Source organism: Entelurus aequoreus, linkage group LG01 (assembly GCF_033978785.1).
Source record: "Entelurus aequoreus isolate RoL-2023_Sb linkage group LG01, RoL_Eaeq_v1.1, whole genome shotgun sequence".
In the NCBI taxonomy this organism is placed as follows: domain Eukaryota; kingdom Metazoa; phylum Chordata; class Actinopteri; order Syngnathiformes; family Syngnathidae; genus Entelurus; species Entelurus aequoreus.
Genome location: NC_084731.1, coordinates 8,932,565 through 8,954,484, shown reverse-complemented (window position 1 = coordinate 8,954,484; position 21,920 = coordinate 8,932,565). Strand labels below are relative to the sequence as shown.

General features: G+C 44.7%; 1 protein-coding gene across 1 annotated transcript in view; it reads right to left on the bottom strand.

The window, feature by feature from the left end:
• The window catches only part of LOC133660853 (von Willebrand factor D and EGF domain-containing protein-like), a 46,891-nt gene extending 27,011 nt beyond the window's left edge, over positions 1 to 19,880 (bottom strand). Inside the window, exons 1-21 of the mRNA XM_062064385.1 lie at positions 19,652 to 19,880; positions 19,441 to 19,506; positions 19,133 to 19,365; positions 14,389 to 14,478; positions 14,181 to 14,313; positions 10,909 to 11,126; positions 9,811 to 9,884; positions 9,465 to 9,747; positions 9,173 to 9,366; positions 8,227 to 9,101; positions 8,008 to 8,144; positions 5,215 to 5,376; positions 5,042 to 5,146; positions 4,604 to 4,718; positions 2,942 to 3,207; positions 2,650 to 2,869; positions 2,439 to 2,576; positions 2,153 to 2,377; positions 1,222 to 1,359; positions 829 to 1,112; positions 310 to 751 (exon numbers count right to left, since the gene is read on the bottom strand). Of these exons, the coding sequence (XP_061920369.1) occupies positions 310 to 751; positions 829 to 1,112; positions 1,222 to 1,359; positions 2,153 to 2,377; positions 2,439 to 2,576; positions 2,650 to 2,869; positions 2,942 to 3,207; positions 4,604 to 4,718; positions 5,042 to 5,146; positions 5,215 to 5,376; positions 8,008 to 8,144; positions 8,227 to 9,101; positions 9,173 to 9,366; positions 9,465 to 9,747; positions 9,811 to 9,884; positions 10,909 to 11,126; positions 14,181 to 14,313; positions 14,389 to 14,478; positions 19,133 to 19,365; positions 19,441 to 19,506; positions 19,652 to 19,880 (4,627 nt within the window). The remainder of the gene's footprint in view (positions 1 to 309; positions 752 to 828; positions 1,113 to 1,221; positions 1,360 to 2,152; positions 2,378 to 2,438; positions 2,577 to 2,649; positions 2,870 to 2,941; positions 3,208 to 4,603; positions 4,719 to 5,041; positions 5,147 to 5,214; positions 5,377 to 8,007; positions 8,145 to 8,226; positions 9,102 to 9,172; positions 9,367 to 9,464; positions 9,748 to 9,810; positions 9,885 to 10,908; positions 11,127 to 14,180; positions 14,314 to 14,388; positions 14,479 to 19,132; positions 19,366 to 19,440; positions 19,507 to 19,651) is intronic.
• Positions 19,881 to 21,920: the final 2,040 nt, after the last annotated feature.

Sequence of the window (21,920 nt, the reverse complement as noted above, 5' to 3'; positions counted from 1 at the left end):
AAGTCATACTAAAACATTTTGACCGATTTTTGAGTGCCGTGTGCAATGTTCTTAATTTTCAATGGAACATTTAAAGTTTTGGTGTTGTTTACTGGCGTCATATTGCAGTCTACACGTATCTCTTATGTGTGACTACCATCTATTGGTCACACTTATCATTACACCATGTAACAAATAAAATTGCTTCGAGGTCGGTAAGCACAACCAGAATTATTCCGTACATTAGGCACCTCTGTCGATTTCTGAGAAAATGAAAGGATTTTAACTGCGCCTTATAGTCAGAAAAATATGGTAAGTTTAGAAACTCACCTCGACACATTTGTCCATCTCCAGTGAAGCCAACGGGACAGCGGCCACAGCTGTCCCGTTGCATTGCATTGCATTGGACGCCAGGAAAACATGGCCGGTCGCCACATGTCACCACACGTTTGTTATCAGTCACATGATCAGCGACCCGCGGTTGGGTGTACGACACTCTCTTGAGAAGGAAGGTGTGGTTTGTTGTCATAGGGCTCAATGTTACTTTGTCTTTGTCTGTAGAGAATTTGGACTCTGGCAGGGTATAAGGCACACCTCTGAGCGCTGCTGTAAGAGGACGTACAGGTCTCAGAGAGGTCCACGGTTTAGCAGGGCGGAATGACACGTAATTGAACAGGTGGGTGGTCGCTCTAGGCCGTGTCACTTGGCCAGACTGTGTTATGAGACGAGGAGCGGGTGGAGTTACTTTAGAAGACATGCCTTGTTCAAACGGCTTAAATACAAACACAAAAAGAAGCAGTTAAGTTCAGACTGACTCACGGTGGAACGCTCATCCGATATGAGACTCACCTTTGGGACAGTCTCACCGGAAACTACAAACGCTCTGGAGGATGTGACGTGGCCTCTGTGGGTGGCAGTGACAGGAAGAGCACTGATTGTTGTTCTCCCAATATCACCGGAGACAGCCTCCCTCCGACCGGTACCTCCTCCCCTCCAAAAAGCTGAATGCTGATGCAGTACGGAATCTCTATTGACAGGCAGGCGTTTCATGGTGTGTTTGGAAGGCAGGACCGGTAAATGGAGGCTGGACACCTTACTGCTGCTGCTGTGCAGGGATCGGCTCTTATTGCCTGCTGGCTGTTGAGGCGAAACGTAATTGGATGCTAAAAAAAAACCACTGACAATATTCAGATTTAGTTATCTTAAATATAACTGGGCTCCCACTGGGATAAACCCACGTACCTGCCTTAGCTTTTTTTACGCAGGTGCGACCATTGCCGTGAAGGCCGGGTGGGCACCGACCACAAACGTAGCCAACATGCGGCAGGCGTCGGTTGATGCATTGAACGCCAGGGAAACAAGGCCTGCTGGCACAGGTTGCTGTAAAATTGGCAAAAGGAGAAGGATTAGATGTTCCATCCATCCATCCATCCATCTTCAACCGCTTATCCGGAATCGGGTCGCGGGGACAACAGCTCCAGCAGAGACCCCCAGACTTCCCTCTCCAGAGCAACATTAGCAACTTCCTCCTGGGGAGTCCCGAAGCGTTCCCAGGCCAGAGAGGAGATGTAATCCCCCCCATCTGGTCCTTGGCCTGCCGCGGGGTCTCCTCCCAGTGGGACGTACAACGAGGACCTCCCTAGGGAGACGCTCGTGAGGCATCCGCACGAGATGCCCGAACAACCTAAGCTGGCTCCTTTCCAAGCGAAGGAGCAGTGGCTCTACTCTGAGTCTCTCTCGGGTGACTGCACTTCTCACCCTATCTCTAAGGGAGATGCCAGCCACCCTTCTGAGGAAACTCATTTCGGCCGCTTGTATCCGCAATCTTATTCTTTCGGTCCTGACCCACACTTCATGACCATAGGTGAGAGTATGAATGTAGATAGCTCGGTAGACCGAGAGCTTTGCCTTCTGGCCCAGCTCTCGTTTGGTCACAACAGTGCAGCAGAGCGACTGCAATACTGCCCCAGCTGCTCCGATTCTCCGGCTGATTTCCTTCTCCATCTTTCCCTCACTCGTGAACAAGACCCCGAGATACTTAAACTCCTCCACCTGGGACAGAGTCTCGTTCTCTACCTACTAGACTAGATGTTCACCTTCTATAAAGGTCCTAGTTCATTCAAACCACTGATGTACCTATCTACTTTTAAGCTGTAAAGTCTCACATTCGCACCTGCAACAGGTTTTGCTGTGGGTTTCAGTACACTGGTGTTCTTCTCAGTTGTGGCGCTAATTAGAGATAGACCAACTTTGATAGGGTTTGGTCTAATATCTGGCATGCTCTTGGCAGCGTGGAGTCTTGGGTTAAGAGTAGTTGGGGTCTGCAGTAGAACTGGAATTGTGCGAATATTGGCTTTTGCAGCCAATGAGGTAGTGATGGTTGCAGGCATCTCGTCCACTGCAATAAAAGGATAATTTATGTTTTGATCACTTAATCAGTCCAAAATTACGTGTCTTACCTGTGCACAATGTACCATTCCCTTGCATTCCTTTAGGGCAGGGGCCACAGGTGTAGGAGCCATAACTATTGAGGCATTGTACTCCTGCGAAACAGGGTGTGCGCTCACACTCGTCAACATCTTCCTGGCATGTTGCACCTGCAGAGACATGAAGGTTGATCATGCGTGTTAAATGAACCCCAGAACCCCAGAAACAGAAGGAAATTGGTACCTGACAACCCTGCGGGACACTCGCATCTGAATCCCCCAGCTGTGTTAATGCATGTTGCATTTGGACACGGTGCCAACAAGCATTTGTCCACGTTATCATTACACAGGTCCCCCTGTTTCCCTTCAGGACATACACACAGGTACTTCCCACTGCCAGCAGGGAAGTTGACATCTGTCACGCATGTTCCTCCATTCTGACATCCGCATGGCAACACATGGACCTATGCGGGAGCAAACCTGACTGTAACATACTGTTCATCCAACAATCATAATCATACAGTATATGCAGCTACCTGAACCGTAAAGGTGTTATGAGCATTGCACTCATCCGACAGCATTAGGTTAATGGTTGACTGATGCCCCTCATGTCCGAGAGATGATGGGACCTCCCAGATGAGGAGCCCAGCCGGTGAGAGCGTGGCACCCTTGGGGCCAGTCTCCAGTTGAAAGAGCAGGGCTGAGCCTTCTGGATCTGATGCTGCAAACTGGAAGACAAAGTTCTCTCCGGCGAATGTTCGCAGGTTGTTCTGAGGTCGATGGAAGGTTGGCGGCTCGTTGACTAGAAAAGATTGTTGTTCATCTTTAAAAAGGGACCCATTATGCAAAACCAACCTTTCTTACTAACTGGTAACCGCTGTTGTGTATTTAGGATCTGCATCAGTCCCGAAAATGTAAAATCAAACCGTGAAGGCAGTGCAGTGATATTTATAAAATAATCTTGCCTTTCTTCCTACTTCCTCCAAACGAGCTGTTTGGAATGTGCACAATCTGTGACGTCACATATTGGGAAAACCGTCAGCGGATTATCCATTTATGGTATGAATACACCCAGAATGCCATTGTAGACCACACTGTAGTCAGTAAGCGCCTTCTTTTTCTCTATCCTCTTGTTGTTGGGCAGACTGGGTTGTACCTTGACATGCATACTCCGCTGCTGTCATTTCTAATGCAAAGTGGTGTATAGTTCTCACTTATATCTGCCAGTAGATTTGCTATGAAAGCGCTGAAAACTACAACAAAGTGGGCGGGAAGAAGACACAGTCAAAGTGGAGGCATGTAAATAACACCCGCCCACAAAACGGTGCATCCTGAAGAGGCGGTCAGAAAACAGGTCGAAAACGGTCTGTAAAACATAATCTGTGCACTCACGCTCATGTGCCTGCTAATAACCAGACAATACGTCCAAAATGCGACAACATGTGTCTTTATCCAACAGACATTGGCAATATTGTTTCCGATCACAACATAATAACTATCAAGACATTTTTAGTAGTGAAAATAATATTTGGCAATGAGATGTTTGCCTGGTGTTAGGTTTAGGAAAGACCGGCTTGGCCCCTGTGCGCATAGGGGCGGAACAAAAAAGTTAATATGACTGCTATGATTGGGCAGCCAAAAGAAGGAGCTGGGCTTTTGATAGGCATTTGGAAAAACAGACAGGGTTGGGTGATTGGCCACAGAAAGATACACTCATCCCGATAGTAGGCTTAGCAAAGATGGACGTGCAAGAGATTTCAAATTTTCGGGACTTAAGCAGATCCCAAATACACAACTGCTGTTACCAATAGGTAAGAAAAGACGGTTTTGCATAATAGGGTCCTAAAATGCTGGGGGGCTCAACTGCGGCTAAACAGATTTCTGACAGGGCAATAGCCCCCTCAACATGTTCTTTACTTCCTCTGGGGGTTAAGGAACAGGTGCATATTGGGAAACCCAAATCTCAGCTGCTTTCATCTGTTTACTCAGGCAGACAGTTCCCCGGTGAGTTGGCCAAACCGTAAATCAGCAGCATAAGAAAGGTACAAAACATTGAACAAAAAAGATTGCTGATTCTGATTTATAACTGCAGTCACGTTACTGGGTTTGTGGTAATTGTCCGCATTCCTGCAGTCTGCGACTGATCCCTACACAAATGACAAAACTGACAGCACCAATTAGATGGCGTTACATTGTACCTTGGCTGAGTGACCATGTGAATTTTGAAGCGTTTGGGTCACAGAGCAGGCACGGGCTTCCTGGATTTACATCTCCTTCTGCAAAGCACATCCCGTCAATGTTACATATCCGGTCCTGCCAGAAACACAAAGGAAATATTTAAACAGCAGGAACATCAAGAACTACCTTGTCTGTAGCTTTTGGTTACCTCGGGCAAGCTTCTTTCTGCTACCTTGTATGTGTACACACGTGTTAAACCAATAATAACAGGAACCCCCCATGGTTCCCATTTTATGGACCCTAGTTGAACACAACCAGCTGCTGTGTTTTGGGAGCGGCCAAACACATCTGTTTTTGTCATTAGTGGACCCCCACTGAGCAACACTTTCTAGTCTACATAGCTGTGCCCTCAACTTAGCAAGATAAGATAAAAAGATGCGTGTCGTTGCTTGAGTTACCTTTAACTTACAAAGTCCTGAGCCGGAAGCAGTGCACACCTGACAAAGGCCATCGTAGATCGTGAGCACCTTGGTTTGACTGTACTGGGAGCCATCGTTAGTCACCTGAGAACAAGAGCAGCCACACACTAACTTAAGCATTTATTATATCAATAAAGCAACCTTATGGTTACCTTGATCTTCCACCTTGCATACGGTTTGTCGTCCATCAAGAAGTCTTCTGTGTTGACGGTTGCACTGCTCAGTGAGGGCACAACACAGTCCAAAGCCCTGGAGCCGAGGAATGTGGCTCTTGTTCTGTGTTTTTCCCCTAGAACCCAAACGCCGTTGACATACTGTAGAAGTTCATGTCCACATTTGGAGAGAAGAAAAGGATTCTTAGGAAGATGCTCGTTTTCACCAAGTTGTACAGTTCAGCTGCTTGTGGCTGCTGTGAGCATGTGAATAGGCAGATGGATATGCCGCATTAATATGATGATGATGGTGAACCTCGCCAGTCTCTATCTCAAAATTGTCTACTCCACATGTTCCTTCAACCAATTCTGCTCTCTGTTGAGATGACACCATGGAACATCTCAGTGTTGAGTTTGCATGTTGCATGTGTTCATTGTCTGTTGTTACCGCTAGTTCTAAAGCAAAAGCGGAGTATTATAATAATATAGTGTTGCTGTTTCCAGTTTCCCAGCATGCACTGGTTGTAATTTGTTGACGCGTCAGCCCGTAATGGCTAAATGTATGTATATATTGTTAACATAACAGTTAGTATTGGCTTTAGCTTGCCCTACGAAATAACATTTTCTTTACCATGAATTGATTAACGTGGACCCCGACTTAAACAAGTTGAAAAACTTATTGGGGTGTTACCATTTAGTGGTCAATTGTACGGAATATGTACTGTACTGTGCAATCTACTAATAAAAGTTTCAATCAATCAATCAATCCAGCGATGCTGAAGTGACTTGCCACAATAACGTAAACGGCATATATACGGGGATGGCCTATTTCTACCTTGAAGGTAGAAAAGCGCTATACAAGTATAACCCATTTTTACCATTCAATGTGAGGACTTCTCAGAAAGTAACGGTAACAGTGTTGTAATGCAATGAACTAGCAATTAATTAGAACACCTTTTTACCCGAGAATATTATTCCAAACACTGAGGAATTAAAGTATATCTTTATTCATGTTAACGTGTATGAAGGACATTTACATTTGGGCAAAAAAAGGAAGAAACGCGTGAAAAATAGTTTCATTTATCAAAAATGTCGACCCTTCTCTGTTGTAGACTTTAGCGTAAGAGTCAAAAAAATACCTATCAATTTAATCGATTCCAACTATACCTTGTGTTCTTTTCATCAGGGTTAGGGTTGGGGTTAGGTTTAGGGTTGGGGTTAGGGTTAGGGTTAGGGTTAGGGTTAGGGTTGGGGTTGGGATTGGGTTTGGGGTTAGTGTTAGGATTAGGGTTAGGGTTAGGCATAAAGAAAAAGTGTTGGTTAGGGTTAGGGTTGGGGTTGGGGTTTGGGTTAAGGTTAGGGTTAGGGTTAGGGTTAGGGTTGGAGTTGGGGTTAGGGTTAGGATTAGGGTTGGGGTTGGGGTTGGGGTTAGGATTAGAGTTAGGGTTAGGATTAGGTTTAGGGTTAGGCATAAAGAAAAAAGTGTTGGTTAGGGTTAGGGCTAGGGTTGGGGTTAAGGTTAGGGTTAGGCATAAAGAAAAGTGTTGGGTTAGGGTTAGGGCTAGGGTTAGGGTTAGGGTTGGGGTTGGGATTGAGTTTGGGGTTAGTTGTTGGGGTTAGGGTTAGGATTAGGGTTAGGGTTAGGCATAAAGAAAAAGTGTTGGTTAGGGTTAGGGTTGGGGTTGGGGTTAACGTTAGGGTTAGGGTTAGGGTTGGAGCTGGGGTTAGGGTTAGGATTAGGGTTGGGGTTAGGGTTAGGATTAGAGTTAGGGTTAGGATTAGGGTTAGGCATAAAGAAAAAAGTGTTGGTTAGGGTTAGGGCTAGGGTTAGGGTTAGGGTTGGGGTTGGGATTGAGTTTGGGGTTAGTTGTTGGGGTTAGGGTTAGGATTAGGGTTAGGGTTAGGCATAAAGAAAAAGTGTTGGTTAGGGTTAGGGTTAGGGTTGGGGTTGGGGTTGGGGTTGGGATTGGGTTTGGGGTTAGTGTTAGGATTAGGATTAGGGTTAGGGTTAGGGTTAGGCATAAAGTAAAAGTGTTGGTTAGGGTTAGGGCTAGGGTTGGGGTTGGGGTTAAGGTTAGGATTAGGGTTGGGGTTGGGGTTGGGGTTAGGGTTAGGATTAGAGTTTGGGTTAGGCATAAAGAAAAAAGTGTTGGTTAGGGTTAGGGCTAGGGTTGGGTTTGTGGTTAGGGTTAGGGTTAGGGTTGGGGTTGGGGTTGGGGTTAGGGTTAGGGTTGGGGTTGGGGTTAGGATTAGGGTTAGGGTTAGGGTTAGGCATGAAGAAAAAGAGTTGGTTAGGGTTAGGGTTAGGGTTGGGGTTGGGGTTAGGATTAGGGTTAGGATTAGGGTTAGGGTTAGGCATAAAGAAAAAGAGTTGGTTAGGGTTAGGGCTAGGGTTGGAGGTGGGGTTAGGGTTAGGGTTAGGGTTAGGTTTAGGGTTGGGGTTAGGGTTAGGCATAAAGAAAAATTGTTGGTTGGGGTTAGGGCTAGGGTTGGGGTTAGGGTTAGGATTAGGGTTAACCCTAACCCTAACCCTAACCCCAACCCTAACTCTTTTTTGAAACTGAAAATTGTGGCAACCGAATTTACAGACTTGTGTGACGATATCCACCCTTTACTGTGACACTGGTAATGGTAACCTAGTGTTAGGAATTCTAAAAAGAGGTTTGTGCATGTCAGTTATTTTGGCATCCTTCCAACTTTGATCATTAAAAAAATATGTCCTACCACACCAAACTTAACCTGGCTGTTCAATGGAATCAAGTCCTCCACCAAGAACCACTAGATGTTGCTCACCTTCAATCTAGTGGCATGGCAGCTCAGGTTGGGAGAGTCAACGAAGCCCAGGCCAAAGACCCGAATGTTCCTGCAGTTGAATATTCTGATATCACAGAGGCCGCCATTTTCCAGGTCACTTAGCTCAACTGGCTGGGCTGTTTTAACCGGAAGCCCAACAGAAAGTTTCAGTAATGAGCGTTCTAATAAAAGTAATGTGAGCAGATTGATGACACTCACCAATAGCAACGCTGCAGTCATACGAGCTGAAGTTTTGGTGACACTGACAACCAGAATCTGTGCACTCTCCATTGCCATTGCAAAAATTAGGGCAGCGCAGCGCTGTCACCACATCCCCAGGCACTCCCGGCTGACCAAGTGTCTCCATGGCCTTCTGGGCCCGGTTCTCTAGCAGTCTCCTCTCACACTCGTTCTCTAGGTAGGGCAGCAGTGCCTCATCCCAGCCCAGGTCGTCTTTCAGCTGAAGGTCCAAGATGCAGAGGTCCACTGCTTCGTAAAGACGCCGCCCCAGCAACCCTTGGCAAACTGCACCAACTGTGGAATTGGACAAAGCTATGTGGCACACTTCCAGAGCTTTGCCAGAAGTCAGACCGCTTGGCGTGGGCCATTGAGCTTGAACCTCTGGTCGCGGTTTTACGAGGTGATCCTCGGGGAAAAAGTAGGCAAGGTGCTCCAATTCAGCTTGCTTGAGGCTTTGAGAGTCAAAAACTGGCTGGAACTCAAACATTGTCTGTCTTCTTAGTCTCTCAACTGACATCAGGAGGTCATCTCTGAACACTTGTTCATTGTGGGAATTGAAATGAGGGCGCAACCCCTCCAAGGGATGATGGGAGGACACATTCAGGATGCTTGCCTCTATTTCAGGATGCTTGAGGTACTCCAGTGTGGTGTCCAGTGAGGGGAATACAGATATGTAATCCACATTGTCCTGCGCAATGCAATCAGAGTGACCAGATTGACCAGGCGTGTGTCCCGCTCCTCTACCAGCGGGATGAAAAGAACTGTATCTGTTCTGGCACAGACAAAAAGGTCTCCCGTCCTCTTGTCTTGAGCTAGGAGGGTTTTTGTCAAATAAACTCTCACCGGGAGCTATCCTAACACAAACAAGCGCACACATGAGTCAGAGCCTAGCAGAATAGAGGTTGTGCAAGATTACATAACCCACCTCCAGTTCTCTATGAAGCCATGCAAGTCATCATGGCTACCTCTGGAGCCGTGGATGTCATTGTTGCTATTGTGATCAAAGGTGCCGCAGAGGCCTTGCGTGTTGCGGTAGTCCACACTTGGCGCCCGGACGGAGAGGCTCATTCCCCAGTCGCCAACGTCAGCTCGGACAAAGGCGCCGGATGGAAAGATCATCTTCAAGAGGAGTGAAAACAGCTAGATTATATTCTCACATTGCAAAAAAAATCGTTTTTACAAGTTAGCCCACTGTAATAACAAGGTCGGATACCTACGGTGACTTTCTTTCCCTGGTGAGACTCCAGCACACGGACATGGCCACCATGACCATGATCCTCACCGAGGACTTTCACAGTGAGCTGGGGTCTTGTTTCCTGCGGTTGGCCATTGCACATGTCAAAGATGACTACATCGTTGCCCTCTTGAGCAGCAACACCACAGCTGCAAGACACAGCGTAATGACGACTGCCACAGTCCCATTGGCGAGAGTGGACCTCAAAGTCCCTGGCGAGGCTCCGGTACAGAACAAAGGTGCCAGTTTGGTGGTTGTCGTAGCGCCTGCAAAGAAAGGTGTTGAATATGTTCTCTATCACAGGTGAAGATCTGCGTTGGTGCTAGTACCTGCCATCAAGTGTGATGACATGTGGGTCCGTCAGTGAGTAGCATATGGATGTGGGAACATCCTGAACTGTGACCTGCAGGCAGGGAAGAGAACAAAGATAAGTGGGAGGTATGTCCAAAGATTTTCTGACCCCAGACTTTGATGTTATTACTAAACACAGATGGGGAATGTATCGTCAGAGCCATCCAGTCTTTGGGGACAACACTTAATGACCATGTGGAATTAGAACAAGGATCCCTCTCAGACAATCTATTTCTATGTAAACAGATGTCCTGTACTTTAGTCATCTTGTAGTTACATAATTGCGCAATAAACTGGATCACCTTTATTAAAACCTAGACCTTCAGTGATCCCACAACAACCACAAAGCATTCAAAAAATAAGTCAACAAAGACTGTCAGCCATCCGTACACTTAAAGGACTATACGTTGCACCTCACCTCCTGTTATTACTTTACCAAAGCATTGTTCAACCCATCCTTATGTACTATTCCACATGTTTTTTCACTATGCTTTCTGTAACCAACGGGACCAAACTCACACGCATTACAAACATAGCAGCTAAAATCATCGGCCTACCCACACCCAACATTTCAGATTTAAACCACAGGTCCATCATTCGACTGGCAAACACGATAGTCCAGGATATCACTCACCCACTACACCACCCCACTAGCATCAGGGCGCAGGTACAGAACCATCAAATTCCGGAGGGCCCGCCTCGGGAAAAGCCTTATCCCTGCAGCTATAGCCGCCCTAACAGCAGGCCCGGCCGACCTTTCTGACAAGCCTGTAAATGTGTTGGTCATGTATGATGTCTTTTTGTTTTTTTTGTTCGTGATGTGTTAAATGTACGGCAGTGAAAATGAATTTCCCCAACGGGGACCAATAAATCTAAATCTAAATCTAAAAATTTTGAGGATTTAGAGGCTACTCCTGCAACACAACTGCCAACATCCCTTTAAGTCCATAAGAAGTGAGCACACAGCGCCCTTAAACCTTTCAGGATTTCCTAAAAATATACCACTAAAACCTGTAAAACCCTCAAACCTCCATGGAACGTTCTCGTCAACTCTGAAAAAGAAGCTGAGGACTCACTTTCAGCGACGTTGGAATGTAGTTCTTCCAAAGCCGAGGTGCACCTGCATCGGGAACGGCGCTGATCAAACTGATGCGGTTCCCATCCCGTGTGAAGTCGGTGACGGCGGTGAGGAAAAAGGTCGTCCAGGCGCAGATTCCATCACTGCAAGCAGTCGGGCGGAGCTCAACTTGGCAGGTGGACAGTGCCAGGTTGGAGACCTCCTGCCCGAGGCGGTCTATGGACGTCAGGGAGTAGAGGAGCAGTAGTGGGTGGGTGTCAATAGATCACACACAGTTGGGATTTATTGAGTTTATTCGAGACTGATGTAGTGCAATGAAGTGTAAACTTTGGTATTGAAACTTTAAAATAGCCCAGTTGTTTAAGTTAAACGATGTTTTATAAGTTTTTTAAACCTTGACGAAGGTCTTCTATTCCCATGATGAGGAAATCCATGTACCGTGTTTTCCGGCCGCTATTTTTTTTCCTATGCCTTGAACCCTGCGGCTTACAAAATGGTGCGGCTAATTTATGGATATTTTTTTTTATCGCTAATGGCCATAATGTTTTCTATTCAACAAATAGTTTTCAACACCGGCAGAGACACTAAAAAAGGTGTGTTTTAGTTTGTGCTATGGCGCCATCTTTTGGACAGGTTTGCTCACTGCAGGTGCTCCGGGTTGAATATCTGTTCATTTCTTGAACCGGAAATATATCCCATTTTGTCTACTATTCCTTTATTGCGATTCATATTTCATCACTCCAAGCAACGTTTGTAAGTTTTACAATACAACTAAAACAATTCATATTTACTAAACCGTCCCATGTGTGACGCTGCAGGAGTGTTTTCATGTATATTTGCACGTACCATCATGATGTAATAAGGCTAGCGTCGTTAGCAGTAGCGGATACGCTAACATGTTTACAAGTGTCTCTGTTAGTATTATTAACTTACAACGGCATTCTTTTTGTATTGTTTCAGTTTTGTGGAGAAATAGCTTACACAGCTAGTGGTTCCATGACGATGACTTCTGTTTTGCTTGATCAGCCGGTTCACTGCCGTGTCACAGACATTGTTTGGAAACAATTAACCCTTGTGTGGTGTTTGGGTCTGTGGGACCCGCTTTGATACAATTAATTAATTTTTCAAACTGAGACTCACTGACTTTGGCTCATTTTCTGTGAAGAACATATATCAGAATACATATTTAATGAACACACACTATACACCCCCCCTACACATTTCTATTACATATAAGATGTCCGGGTCCACTGGACCCGGGGCTAATAGAAGTGTGGACATTGATGTTCTGTGTACCACACACACACACACACACACACACACACACACACAAACACACACACACAGCAGGCCTAGACAGGAGGAGGACAGAGTGTAGGTACACAGAACATCAGAGGGTCAAATGTGCGAGAAAATGAGAGCAGAGATTGTTGACAAACAATGTTGCGACCTTGTGTGGGAACTGCGGGTGCAGAAACACAAAAGAAGACTCCCTGTGGGATGCAGAAACTGGCAGAGAAATTTCCATGCAACGTTCATATTGTTGTTACTCAGCCAGCGTTTGTGGGTCTGATGGACCCGTTGCATTTTGTGGCTTTTAATGCCTCACAATCAAACACTTTTATGTTAAAATACTGAACAGATGTTTATTGGGATAAGGTAAACATCTGTTCAGTATTTTAACATCAAAGTGTTTGATTGTGAGGCATTAAAAGCCACAAAATGCAACGGGTCCATCAGACCCACAAACGCTGGCTGATTAACAACAATATGAACATTACACAAGGGTTAAGGTATGTAAATAAACATTCACAAAATCTTTCGTACCGGCATATATCTGTGCAGTTTATATACATAAAATGTAGATTTCTTCTCAAATTTGGTAGATGCAGCTTAAAGGCCTACAGAAAGCCACTACTACCGACCACGCAGTCTGATAGTTTATATATCAATGATGAAATCTTAACATTGCAACACATGCTAATACGGCCGGGTTAACTTATAAAGTGACATTTTAAAATTCCCACCACACTTCCGGTTGAAAAACTCCTTTGGATATGATTTATGCGCGTGACGTCACAAAAGCAACGGAAGTGGTTGAACCCCATCGGACCCGATAGAAAAGCCTCTTGTTTTCTTCGACAAAATTCCACAGTATTCTGGACATCTGTGTTGGTGAATCTTTTGCAATTTGTTTAATGAACAATGGAGGCTGCAAAGAAGAACGTTGTAGGTGGGATCGATCGGTGTCTTAGCGGCTAAGTACAATACTTACAGCAACACAACAAGGACTACTCACTACGCCTAGCCGATGCTTGCCGCCAAACCCACGGATGAAGTCCTTCGTCGCGCCGTCGATCGCTGGAACGCAGGTGAGCACGGCTGTTGATGGGAAGATGAGGGCTGGCTGGCGTAGGTGGAGCGCTAATGTTTTATCATAGTTCTGTGAGGTCCGGTTGCTAAGTTGCTAAATTAGCCTTAGCGTCGTTAGCAACAGCATTTTTAAGCCTTACCAGGCTGAGAATTTTGAACCGTGTAGTTACATGTACATGGTTTAATAGTATTGTTGGTCTTCTGTCTATCCTTCCAGTCAGGGGTTTATTTATTTTGTTTCTATCTGCATTTGAGAACGATGCTATCACGTTAGCTCAGTAGCTAAGTGTGTCACCGATGTATTGTCTTGGAGATAAAAGTCACTTTAATTGTCCATTTCGCGTGCTCGACTCTCATTTTCAAGAGGATATAGTATCCGAGGTGGTTTAAAATACAAATCCGTGATCCACAATAGAAAAAGGAGAGAGTGTGGAATCCAATGAGCCAGCTTACGGTCAGAGCGAAAAAAGATACGTCCATCACTGCCACTGTAACGTTCCTCATCTACAAATCTTTCATCCTCGCTCAAATTAATGGGGTAATCGTCACTTTCTCTGTCCGAATCTCTCTCGCTCCATTGTAAACAACGGGGAATAGTGAGGAATACTAGCTCCTGTGACGTCACGCTACTTCCGGTACAGGCAAGGCTTTTTTTTTATCAGCGGGCAAAAGTTGTGAACTTTATCGTCGATTTTCTCTACTAAATCTTTTCAGCAAAAATATGGCAATATCGCGAAGTGATCAAGTATGACACATAGAATGGATCTGCTATTCCCGTTTAAATAAAAAAAAATCATTTCAGTAGGCCTTTAAATACTGGTGTGCTCTATATCCCAGAAAGTACGGAATATTTTGTAAGAATATCATCATCCACTGGTAAGAAGCAGCTGGTTTTACCTGGTTCCTGCACACTCAACACCAGGGGGAGCCCACAGCGATGGAGGTTGTAGCAGGAGATGGGCACCGTGCTGCGGATGCTGACCTCGTGCTCTTCGCCATTCTCCGCGACATGTAACGACTCCACTGAAAACTGGACAGGAAGCAGCGGAAGGATGTTTACATTTGTGTGGTTTTTTTTGTGCAGTGCAGCAGTGTGCCTGCTCACCTTCAACCCAGCGAAGAAAGCCTCACTCTCTCTGTGAGAAGACTGGCTGCGGGTGATGTTGACTTGGAACGTGGACACGCTGCATGAGAACTGCAGGACAGACATCAACAATCCTTGACATCTCAAGCAGGAGTTTTCCCAGGACTAGACGAGGTGTTTGCCATCCATCAAAACACGTCCGCAGAACACGTCAACAACATTAAACTGACCTTTAAACCCGCTCCTCGATAAACTTGTCTATAGGGACGGGGCCCACTGAAGACTAATCCGACCCCAAAGTCCAAATATGGGAGCGCAGCAGTTAACAGCTGCACGACAAGAGTATGACCTCACTTCACTATCTCGTCTTCGTATTTCCCAGCGACGGGTAATAGCTCCAGGAAATTAAATGATCTACACATTCTTAAGTTACCCATAGTTGGCGTCATGCGGAGAGACGTTCCCTGCGCCATGTGGGAGATAATGGTGACACTTGAGGTGCGTGTGAAGCGGGTCGCTGCCTGTTCCTCCAACTGACGAGAAGATTAGAACCTTGCGCATGTAAGTGTCGTATTATTAAACCCTTTAAAGTACAGGCCTCAAACTGTGCCGGCAACTCCAGGATTCCAGGTTTGATTTTTGCTTCCGCCATCTTAGTCACCGCCATTGCTCCTCTCTCCTTTGTGGAGATTAGGTGACCACAGGATGGGACCCGGGATGGATCACTCATCTGTGCATCAATTGAGGACGTCTCTGTGCTGCTGACTTGTCTCCACCCAAGATGATCTCCGGCTGGCCCCACTATGGACTGGACTCTCACTATTATGTAAGATCCACTATGGACTGGACTCTCACTATTATGTAAGATCCACTATGGACTGGACTCTCACTATTATGCTAGATCCACTATGGACTGGACTCTCACTATTATGTTAGATCCACTATGGACTGGACTCTCACTATTATGTTAGATCCACTATGGACTGGACTCTCACTATTATGTAAGATCCACTATGGACTGGACTCTCACTATTATGCTAGATCCACTATGGACTGGACTCTCACTATTATGTTAGATCCACTATGGACTGGACTCTCACTATTATGTTAGATCCACTATGGACTGGACTCTCACTATTATGTTAGATCCACTATGGATTGGACTCTCACTATTATGTTAGATCCACTATGGACTGGACTCTCACTATTATGTTACATCCACTATGGACTGGACTCTCACACTATTAACTAGATCCACTATGGACTGGACTCTCACACTATTATGTTAGATCCACTATGGACTGGAATCTCACTATTATGTTAGATCCACTATGGACTGGACTCTCACACTATTATGTTAGATCCACTATGGACTGGACTCTCACTATTATGTTAGATCCACTATGGACTGGACTCTCACTATTATGTTAGATCCACTATGGACTGGACTCTCACTATTATGTTAGATCCACTATGGACTGGACTCTCACTATTATGTTAGATCCACTATAGACTGGACTCTCACTATTATGTTAGATCCACTATGGACTGGACTCTCACTATTATGTTAGATCCACTATAGACTGGACTCTCACTATTATGTTAGATCCACTATGGACTGGACTCTCACTATTATGTTACATCCACTATGGACTGGACTCTCACACTATTAACTAGATCCACTATGGACTGGACTCTCACACTATTATGTTAGATCCACTATGGACTGGACTCTCACTATTATGTAAGATCCACTATGGACTGGACTCTCACTATTATGTAAGATCCACTATGGACTGGACTCTCACTATTATGCTAGATCCACTATGGACTGGACTCTCACTATTATGTTAGATCCACTATGGACTGGACTCTCACTATTATGTTAGATCCACTATGGACTGGACTCTCACTATTATGTAAGATCCACTATGGACTGGACTCTCACTATTATGCTAGATCCACTATGGACTGGACTCTCACTATTATGTTAGATCCACTATGGACTGGACTCTCACTATTATGTTAGATCCACTATGGACTGGACTCTCACTATTATGTTAGATCCACTATGGATTGGACTCTCACTATTATGTTAGATCCACTATGGACTGGACTCTCACTATTATGTTACATCCACTATGGACTGGACTCTCACACTATTAACTAGATCCACTATGGACTGGACTCTCACACTATTATGTTAGATCCACTATGGACTGGAATCTCACTATTATGTTAGATCCACTATGGACTGGACTCTCACACTATTATGTTAGATCCACTATGGACTGGACTCTCACTATTATGTTAGATCCACTATGGACTGGACTCTCACTATTATGTTAGATCCACTATGGACTGGACTCTCACTATTATGTTAGATCCACTATGGACTGGACTCTCACTATTATGTTAGATCCACTATAGACTGGACTCTCACTATTATGTTAGATCCACTATGGACTGGACTCTCACTATTATGTTAGATCCACTATAGACTGGACTCTCACTATTATGTTAGATCCACTATGGACTGGACTCTCACTATTATGTTAGATCCACTATAGACTGGACTCTCACTATTATGTTAGATCCACTATGGACTGGACTCTCACTATTATGTTAGATCCACTATGGACTGGACTCTCACTATTATGTTAGATCCACTATAGACTGGACTCTCACTATTATGTTAGATCCACTATGGACTGGACTCTCACTATTATGTTAGATCCACTATGGACTGGACTCTCACTATTATGTTACATCCACTATGGACTGGACTCTCACTATTATGTTACATCCACTATGGACTGGACTCTCACACTATTAACTAGATCCACTATGGACTGGACTCTCACACTATTATGTTAGATCCACTATGGACTGGACTCTCACTATTATGTTAGATCCACTATGGACTGGACTCTCACACTATTATGTTAGATCCACTATGGACTGGACTCTCACTATTATGTTAGATCCACTATGGACTGGACTCTCACTATTATGTTAGATCCACTATGGACTGGACTCTCACTATTATGTTAGATCCACTATGGACTGGACTCTCACACTATTATGTTAGATCCACTATGGAATGGACTCTCACAATATTATGCTAGATCCACTATGGACTGGACTCTCACTATTATGTTAGATCCACTATGGACTGGACTCTCACTATTATGTTAGATCCACTATGGACTGGACTCTCACTATTATGTTAGATCCACTATGGACTGGACTCTCACACTATTATGTTAGATCCACTATGGACTGGACTCTCACTATTATGTTAGATCCACTATGGAATGGACTCTCACAATTATGTTAGATCCACTATGGAATGGACTCTCACAATTATGCTAGATCCACTATGGACTGGACTCTCACACTATTATGTTAGATCCACTATGGACTGGACTCTCACTATTATGTTAGATCCACTATGGACTGGACTCTCACACTATTATGTTAGATCCACTATGGACTGGACTCTCACTATTATGTTAGATCCACTATGGACTGGACTCTCACAATATTATACTAGATCGACTCAACGTCCATTGCACCGGTCGCCTGCGGTCCCTTCCAAGGTTACTCATTGTCATCCCATTGGGTCGAGTTTTTTCTTGCCCTGATGTGAGATCTGAGCCGAGGATGTCGTTGTGGCTTGTGCAGCCCTTTGAGACACTCGTGATTTAGGGCTGTATGGGTAAACATTGATTGATTGATTGTGTCCTTGGGCAAGATACTTTACCCACCTGCTCCCAGTGCCACCCACAATGGTCAGACTGGTTTGAATCTAGCTTAAAGATGTGGATAATCGGTTTTACTATGTGAAGCACTAGAGCAGGGGTCCCTAAACTATGGCCCGCCAGTATCCAAAATCCGGCCCGCGGGAAGTCCCAAGTTAAAAAAAAAAATATATATATAAAATCTGTCCTTTCTAATTCATTTTCTACTGCTTGTTACTCCCGGTGTCTCCTAGCATATTGTCTAAAAATGCATTTTCCCATCGATAATGTGATATCGGAATAAATCCATCCATCCATTTTCTACCGCTTGTCCCTTTTGGGTCATGGGGGGTGCTGGAGCCTATCTCAGATGCATTCTGGCAGAAGGCAGGGTACACCCTGGACAAGTCGCCACCTCATCGCAGGGCCGCTTGGAACGAACGAACGAACGAACGAACGAACGAACGAACGAACGAACGAACCTAACTACCTACCTACCTACCTACATACATACCTAAATACATAGATACTTTGCATACATCCACATACATAGTTACTTTGCATATATCCGGCCTGCGGACACATTTTTTAAGCCCAATGCAGCCCCCCAGTCGAAAAGTTCGGACACCACTGGTGTGGTCAATCAAAAATATGATCATTTAGAAATTACATTTATTCGTGTGAATCGAGGCCACATCATTTTTGGTTTATCATTTTTGTTTAGCCCTAATTCAAATACATTATCAACAGGATAAGATAGCGCAACTTCTTTCTTTCTTTCGACTGTTGAACGCCGATGGTTACCAGCGATGAGGTGGCGACTTGTCCAATAACAATTTCAATCGCATGTGGCCCACAATGAAGATGTAACACTGCTTTAAATCAAAAGCAGTGGCCTACTGCTCTGGATGAATTATGTTCTTAACTAACCTGCAGTCCTGAATTATCTGATTTACACCCCCTCCCCTCACTGGTTTACCCTGACAGGGAAGGGATTAAACCAAAACAATGGCAGTTGTTACCGTCTCTCCAAGCCTGAAGTGAATGGCATCCATCTCCACCAGTGAGAACGGCTTCACTATGGACTCTTGGCGGATCTCGACCTTCATGCTGTGGCTGATGTGCCGCGCCCACACCACATGAAAGCCTAGTGGTTGACTCCATGGCGGTGGGACGAAGGAACACCTCAAATGGACGCTGTGGCCGATTAGCTCTGGTGAGATAACAGGCCGCGACTGCAAGGACGGCAGAGCATCTGTGGACAAGATCAGTCCAGCAATAAGAGTAGATAATGGCGGACAAGATTATTATTCTGGTCGGGTTAACTCACCCTTGCATCGGCCGCTCACCTCCGTCTCACCTGGCAGGCAGATCCTAGGTGCCACGGTTGGAGCGACTGAGCGGCAGAAAGAGATGACTTGAAAAGGATTTGCAAATCATCGTATTCTGTTTTTATTTACCATTTACACCACGTGCCAACTACGCTGGTTTTGGGTTTTGCACTAACATTCCCAACTGGACTGTGGAAAAACGACACTCACCTTTGGCACAGTATCCCATGCATCCTTGTGTGGGCTGCAGGTAGTAGAGCAAGAAGTCGCCACAGTTGCGAACCGTGATGGGGATGCGGAAGAGGCAACAGTCTTTGGTGCTGCCTCGGAAGAACTGCCAGGTGGCACAGGCGGACAACTGGCGGATCTCCCCGGGACGCGGTAGGGGTGTGTCCTTCAGTGAGAGCCACACGGGTGCCTGCGTCCCACAACGATTCATCTAGGGTGAGAGGCGGCATGAACAGTCGTTAGGGTGCTGTGACACATCAGCCATCATCGCTACAGGAGGCGGAGAAACTCGGACATGCCTCGACGCAGGTGGTCGGCATCTCAGCCGGCTTGTTGTCGATCTTGAACCGGTACCAGCCCGGTGCCAGCGAGTGGTCACAGACCAGGTCTTGGATGGCCGTACTTTGCAACTCAGTGGAGTCAAAGTCAACACTGCGGTGAGGGTTCCGCAGAGTGCGATGACCTCCAGGGAAGCACTCGGGTGCTGAAGGGACCGAGAGGAGGTTCTGTTAGTTTGTCATAGACTGGACAGCTAGAACAAAACCAAAGGTGACGTAATAACGGACACACCTATATGAGAAAAATATTTCAGTTGTTTATGTGAGAGCATTTCAGTAGTGTGTATAAGAGTGTTTCAGTAGTGTGTATGAGAGTGTTTCAGTAGTGTGTGTGAGAGGAAAAACATTTCAGTTGTTTATGTGAGAGCATTTCAGTAGTGTATATAAGAGTGTTTCAGTAGTGTGTATGAGAGTGTTTCAGTAGTGTGTGTGAGAGGAAAAACATTTCAGTTGTTTATGTGAGAGCATTTCAGTAGTGTATATAAGAGTGTTTCAGTAGTGTGTATGAGAGTGTTTCAGTAGTGTGTGTGAGAGGAAAAACATTTCAGTTGTTTATGTGAGAGCATTTCAGTAGTGTATATAAGAGTGTTTCAGTAGTGTGTATGAGAGTGTTTCAGTAGTGTGTGTGAGAGAAAAAGATTTCAGTTGTTTATGTGAGAGCATTTCAGTAGTGTGTATAAGAGTGTTTCAGTAGTGTGTATAAGAGTGTTTCAGTAGTGTGTGTAAGAGTGTTTCAGTAGTGTGTATGAGAGTGTTTCAGTAGTGTGTATAAGAGTGTTTCAGTAGTGTGTATAAGAGTGTTTCAGTAGTGTGTATGAGAGTGTTTCAGTAGTGTGTGTGAGAGGAAAAACATTTCAGTTGTTTATGTGAGAGCATTTCAGTAGTGTATGTAAGAGTGTTTCAGTAGTGTGTATGAGAGTGTTTCAGTAGTGTGTGTGAGAGGAAAAACATTTCAGTTGTTTATGTGAGAGCATTTCAGTAGTGTGTATAAGAGTGTTTCAGTAGTGTGTATGAGAGTGTTTCAGTAGTGTGTGTGAGAGGAAAACATTTCAGTTGTTTATGTGAGAGCATTTCAGTAGTGTGTATAAGAGTGTTTCAGTAGTGTGTATGAGAGTGTTTCAGTAGTGTGTATAAGAGTGTTTCAGTAGTGTGTATGAGAGTGTTTCAGTAGTGTGTATGAGAGTGTTTCAGTAGTGTGTGTGAGAGGAAAAACATTTCAGTTGTTTATGTGAGAGCATTTCAGTAGTGTATATAAGAGTGTTTCAGTAGTGTGTATAAGAGTGTTTCAGTAGTGTGTGTGAGAGAAAAAGATTTCAGTTGTTTATGTGAGAGTATTTCAGTAGTGTGTATAAGAGTGTTTCAGTAGTGTGTATGAGAGTGTTTCAGTAGTGTGTATGAGAGTGTTTCAGTAGTGTGTGTGAGAGGAAAAACATTTCAGTTGTTTATGTGAGAGCATTTCAGTAGTGTATATAAGAGTGTTTCAGTAGTGTGTATGAGAGTGTTTCAGTAGTGTGTATGAGAGTGTTTCAGTAGTGTGTATGAGAGTGTTTCAGTAGTGTGTGTGAGAGGAAAAACATTTCAGTTGTTTATGTGAGAGCATTTCAGTAGTGTATATAAGAGTGTTTCAGTAGTGTGTATGAGAGTGTTTCAGTAGTGTGTGTGTGAGAAAACGATTTCAGTTGTTTATGTGAGAGCATTTCAGTAGTGTGTATAAGAGTGTTTTAGTAGTGTGTATAAGAGTGTTTCAGTAGTGTGTATAAGAGTGTTTCAGTAGTGTGTATGAGAGTGTTTCAGTAGTGTGTATGAGAGTGTTTCAGTAGTGTGTATAAGAGTGTTTCAGTAGTGTGTATGAGAGTGTTTCAATAGTGTGTATGAGAGTGTTTCAGTAGTGTGTGTGAGAGGAAAAACATTTC